The following is a 6,000-nucleotide window of genomic DNA, read 5'->3' as shown; positions in this document are numbered from 1 at the left end:
TTATTCTTAATAGAAAATGCTGTAAACGTTGAAAACGCAAGCCTGAAGAGAGTAATAGAACTCACCTTTGCCGATGCTACTCCCTTATAGTCAAATCGCCAAGGATGTGGACCGAGGTTCACTCTTGAGTCTCAGCTTAGAGCTCTCAATGCTCAGTGGCAGCTCACGGATTAGGATTCAACACTGGACCTTGGCTGAGTTGGCAATGGGCATTGGGCAAGAACGTGCACGTTTGTGAGTCGTGACTCGTGAGGTAAAGATTCAAGAAACTGAAGATGCTGCGCACTGCGCAGTGCACATGCGAGTGTCGAGCGGCGATAACTTGCGAGCAGTTTTGTATGCGTGCAACGGCGCAAGCAAGTCTGCAAGAAGTTTGCAACTTCGCAAGTTCGCACTGCGCAGGTTGTAAGTTCTAACTTTCGCTCTCTGGAAATTTGTGGAAAACTAATGTATGCAGGTTTCAAACGTAGCCTTGGCCCTTAGCCAACTTGCCTAAGTCTCAACTCCCGATTGCCAAACTTTTAAATTCCTAAATTCCCTCTCGAATCTCAAGTCGTGCTTCCTCTAGGCCCTTGGCATGGACTGGCCCCTTGGAGTTAGTAAATATCACCATTGGATCTAAAAACTATAAATCTATATTTATTATAAATTTAAAATAAAATTTGTTTTGGACAAGCAGTTTCTGTAAATGCCATTCCATAGACAATTTTGGTAAAATTCCCCAAATCCACTTGGATGGGCAAATTTCCATTCCACCATGCCATGGACATCTTGGTGCGACTTTTGCCCCTCGTGTGACAATTTGAAAGCCTTCCGCATCGTGGACGGCGGTCAAATCCTAACGCTCGGAAAGCTGAGGGCCGACCACGAGCCTCACAAGTGCACAAGACTATCAACACTCATTCAATAATTCAACGAACTCTATTCAGACTCCAGAGAGATATATGTAGCAGGGGGCTCTCTCTCACACGCGCAGAGAGAGAGAGAGAGAGAGCGGAGGGCCTGTTATGCTGCTACCCGTGCTAGTTACATGACATGCCTGATGCCAGAGAGAGAGAGAGAGAGAGAGAGCGGAGGGCCTGTTATGCTGCTACCCGTGCTAGTTACATGACATGCCTGATGGCTGCTGACACACATTCAAGACCCACAGTCGTTACCACACATATGCGCACACGCGCGCAGAGCTACAATGACATCTACATAGTAACATAGTGTACATATATTCTAGCTCAAGGAAACTGCATTTTGGCATCGAGCAGGCACTCTTCATGTTGCCATTCCTAATGTAGAGAAGAACATGATCAGCAGGATCATCGCCCTCATCTCTGTACTCTCCCTGGCTGCCTTTCGTGCCCCTGGTGCAGCGACTTCATGTGGGGCTAAACACCCATGTGGAGATGGTTCATGTTGCAGCCAATATGGTTTCTGTGGAAACACCACAGGTTTCTGTGGCAGTGGATGCTTAAGCCTGTGCCAAGATCAAGTGAATAGTTCACGCTCAACTAGCGCAAATGGAAGTAACTATACTGTGGTTCCCACTCTTGTAACTGATGAGGTTTTCGACGAGTTTCTCTACAGCCATAACCAAACCGACTGCCCTGCACGCGGCTTCTACAACCGTTCCTCCTTTCTTGCCGCTGCTTCGACCTTTCCTGATTTTGGTACTACAGGAGGCTTGGATGTAGCTAAGCGTGAGCTTGCTGCCTATTTTGCTTCTGCCGCAGCAGTCACCGATGGTATGCATTTCTTATTGATAAGATTTCTGTGTCAAGGTAATCGTGCAATTGACTGGGAAACTGAAATGTTTTGGAGTTAAGGTGCACACTTCTTGTATGGTTGGCCTTGGTCATTTGGTAACTCGTCCATCTCATGAATTGTGAAGCCCAGTAGTTCAGCTGTTGGTATCAGATTTTGCTCAGGCACTCTTCATACGATTCTCATGATTCAGTGACTTCCTGGAGGCTTGCTGTTTAGTCTGTAAGGTGGTTGGTTATAGCCTGTCTACTAGGCAGGTCTCATATTAGGATTTTGGATATCTCCCCAATGGGAAGATACTGTTTCAGATTTCAATTCGGATGGTAGATGAGTTCCTAGCTTATAGCCCTTTGGATTGGAGCAGAGCTTTTTGTCATATTTTAAGATGGAAACAAGTTATGGATTGATCTGGTCTGAGTGAGGTTCTCGCAGTTACAGTGAGGTTACATGGCCACCTTCCACATTTTTGGCTGGGTTTTGTCAGAGACTGGGATTAGTCTTGGTGTGCTTTTAGGTGAGTGAAAGGCCACATCCAACGGATACGAGCCCTCCGCCATCAAAGTTATCCTTCACCCCTCTCTTTTGAAGGATCCTCCTCACTTTCCATGGGGAGAGACTTGGTAGAGGGTGTTATTTATCTGGCCTCCTGAGTTCCTAGTTGTAACTTAATTGAGCTCATCAAGGTTAAGAAGTGTGTAGTGACACCTTGTCCACTACCTGCACTCAATAAAGTTGACAGACATCAATGTTAGTCTTAACCACATCTAAATAAATCGGTCCGCTTTGAGATACTATATGGCATGGAGACACCATCTGACATTCTGTGATTATATGCTCAAGGCATAAAATGAAGCATACCAACAGTCAATACTTGAGTGAATCGCGTTAGAGAGGTTGTGTTCCAAAAGTGCTCTATCTCAACAAGTACCTTAGTCGTTGAATTTTGCAATACCAACTTGAGGATTGCCATTTTAGTGCTTGTAAAGGTCACATAAAGAGAATAACTAGCAGTTTTGATGATTGGACACAAAGAAAAAATGTGGCACCATGTGTGTGGTACTAACGAAACTCTCATCCTCTCCACGTGTGTAATATGTCCCTATGGTAGTCGATGAAGAAGAACTTGCATGGATCCAATTCATGACTTGCAATGTCACGTGTATAGCTTCATTCAATGGTCATAACACCTCAACACCTAGTGTTTACATCATAGCAGTACCTATCTCCATAGTATTCAGCAATTTAGAGGAGTTTTCATCGGTTATGCATCCTCGAGCATCAGAAGCATTGTCTCGTGCACATGGTTCTGTGTGTCACATGGGCATGCTTCATCAACTTCCAGAGCCAATTTTCCCCTTCTTCCTAGAGAGGAGTGTAGAATCCTAGGAGGATTAGTATCGGCAATTTTGTGAGCCTGTTCGTAGGACATGCATGTTTGGACGAGTCTATTAGATTAGGTTTTTCAGTTTTGGAACCCTCTTGCGTAAATGGTTTGCACACACATTTTGACAGATGTTACACTCCGATGGGCATTTGGCATGATGTGCATGTAGTTTTAGGCTAGAGGGATCTGAGGAGGCATTCTGTGCGTCAATCGGATTCTTGGATCGGCAAATGTGCGACAAGTTCACCCGAAACTTAGCCCTGGTCAAAAACTTATAAATCAAATCATTTATTGATTTAATTTGGTGGGTTGGTGGACAATTTGCTCTACCTCAATCAAAAAATGGTTATAAAGAATATCTTACCCTATAAAGGGAGTAGGAGAGCCAATGTTTTGGGACAGGTGAGCCAGCGCCAGAGATCAGCCCAGCGTTTTGGCAGATCAGCCCTAGCCTGCCGTTTTGCAACGAATCAGCCAACGACCTCAATTTTCAGCTCCTAGCGCTTGCAGCTCCCAACAGATCAGCCAACGTTCCTCTCCTTTGCGGAACTAGCTTCGATCTGACCTCGTTAACATCTACGTTGCGGTTTGGTACCGTGGCAGCCCATCAAGCCTCCCCTACCATTCCAATTTCCCTTGCCGTCATCGAGTGTTGCATTGTTGTCCATCATCGCCGTCATTGAGATCTGTGTTTTCAGCTCTTTATTCCTCTCACATCGGGAGAGCAGTTCAGCCCCAGATCTACCCCTTGGTGGCCATCCCGCAATCCCTATTGAGAAGGATCCAAAGGTGCATCAAATCAGCCCCGAGGTGCCTCATCAAGAGTGAGGTCTTATCTCTTCACTACGCGCGCTACGGAGCAGCCATTGTGAAGCTGACACCACTTGCGAGTTAGCAATGGCGAGGGCAATGCACCAATGCCAAGCTTGCGAGATATCGGTTCCGTCGCAAGGCGAGCTCCCACGAGCTTCTGAGTGAGTTATCTTTGAGGAGTTACCACCGCGGCAACATTCCCAATTCGAGTCAGTAGAGTCTACACTTGAGGTATTGCATGTGTGTACTTTCCATTTACGCAATATAAAGCAAATACGACATCGGCAATGTGTGGGGGACCCTTGACAGGGTTCGTTGGGACCCCATCGAGTGTCATTCTCCTCCTCTCTCTTTCTCTCTCCCTCCACACATCTCTACCGCACTCTCTCATTCCCTCTCTTTAGGGAAAGGTAAAAAGAACCATCATTCAGGCTAAAAAGATTCACTAACGCAAGGAAAGAAAGAAAAGGATTTGTGGAAGTGTAAAACCTAGATCTTCACCATTTCAATTCCGCTGTACCTGACAAGCATTCAACATCAAACGTACAGAAAGCATTTATAGGAAGAAGTTCAGTAGTTGTGTTTGTCACGTACACATAGCTCTATGTGAGCTATTTGTTCAGCTTTGAAACCCTCTCGGATACATGGATTGTACAAGCGTTTTGACAGATGTTTCTACACTACGGTGGGCATGTGGCATAATGTGCATGTAGTTTTTGGTTAGAGGAATCCGACGAGACATTTCCCTGCCTCGATCGGATTCCCGGATCAGCAGATGTGCGATAGTTTCACCCGAAACTTAGCCCCGGTCAAAAACTTATAAACTAAATCCATTTAATGAATTAATTTGGTTGGGCTGGTGGACCAATTTCCCTACCTCAACCTAAAGGAGTTTATAACTAGCAGATTGGGCCTATAAAGGGAGCATCAAGAGGAGGCAACCACCGTGGGAGTTTCGTTGTAACCAACTTGGGACACCCGAAATTCTGGAATCTGGCCTAAGACAAACGAGAGAGAATCACTTTAAAACACTTCACTCTAGTTCACATTTCAATTGAGAGTCGACACGGCCCAAACGTAAGTTTTGTGCCCACAACTAGTTTTGTTAGTTTGGTTTAGGACATTATCTAAAAGGAACTTCATCTGAGACCATCTTATGGCGTGCATTGAGTTCGATATCAATACCTCACCTTAAGTAGGAGGGATGTCACGTGCACATAGCTCTATGTGCCACATGGACATGTTTCATCTACTTCTAGAGCCAATTTTCCAGTTTTGAAACCCTCTTGCACACATGGATTGTACAAGCGTTTTGAGATGTTGTTACACTACGGTGGGCATCTGGCATGATGTGCAATAGTTTTTGGTTAAAGGAATCCAACAAGCCATTCCCTGCGTCGATCAGATTCCCGGATCAGTAGATGTGCGACAGTTTCACCCGAAACTTAGGCTTGGTCAAAAACTTATAAATTAAATTATTCAATGATTTAATTTGTTGGGTTGGTGGACAAGTTGCCCTACCTCAACCTAAAGGAGTTTATAACTAGCAGATTGGGCTTATAAAGGGAGCATCAAGGCTAGCGTTTCCAGGCATTGCTGCAAGCGCCAAAATCAGTCCAGCCAGGTTTTGGAGACAAAGCAAACAGGCGTTTCTGGAACGAGATTTGCAAGCGTTTCCAGATTTTCAGCCTAGCGCTTGTGCATCTGCAGATCAACCCCTAGCGTTTTCAGTTTTCAGCCCTTCCGTCGCGCTGGAAGTGCACGGGATCTCCCATCGCTAGCATCTTAGTTGCAGTGTGGTACTTTGGTAGCCCATCGAGCCTCTCCTCGGCCATTCCCTTGCCGGCATCGAGTGCTCCCATTGCTGTCCATCGTTGCCATCATCAGATCTACGTTTTCAGCCCTGCTGCTTTACGCGAAAGATCTGCTTGCTGCGTTTTTACGTTTTAGATCTGCGTTTTTGCAGCCAATTTTTGGCCCTTCATTTCTCTTCACAGCAGCGCCCAGAGGTGCCTCATCTTGAGGAGTTACCGCGGCAATTTACCATT

At 45.6% G+C, this 6,000-nt stretch overlaps 1 protein-coding gene across 1 annotated transcript in view; it reads left to right on the top strand.

Annotated features, from left to right (window-relative positions):
- The first annotated feature begins 958 nt into the window (after positions 1–958).
- LOC147449155 (LEAF RUST 10 DISEASE-RESISTANCE LOCUS RECEPTOR-LIKE PROTEIN KINASE-like 2.3) overlaps positions 959–6,000 on the top strand; it is a 73,086-nt gene continuing 68,044 nt past the window's right edge. Inside the window, exon 1 of the mRNA XM_086521719.1 lies at positions 959–1,736. Coding sequence (XP_086377845.1) covers positions 1,298–1,736 — 439 coding nt within the window. The 5' untranslated portion in view covers positions 959–1,297. The remainder of the gene's footprint in view (positions 1,737–6,000) is intronic.

The sequence above is a fragment of the Adiantum capillus-veneris genome, chromosome 10 (genome assembly GCF_014529385.1).
Source record: "Adiantum capillus-veneris isolate H3 chromosome 10, ASM1452938v2, whole genome shotgun sequence".
Classification (NCBI taxonomy): domain Eukaryota; kingdom Viridiplantae; phylum Streptophyta; class Polypodiopsida; order Polypodiales; family Pteridaceae; genus Adiantum; species Adiantum capillus-veneris.
The sequence above is the reverse complement of the archived record's forward strand: the minus strand, read 5'-3'. Positions and strand labels throughout refer to the sequence as shown.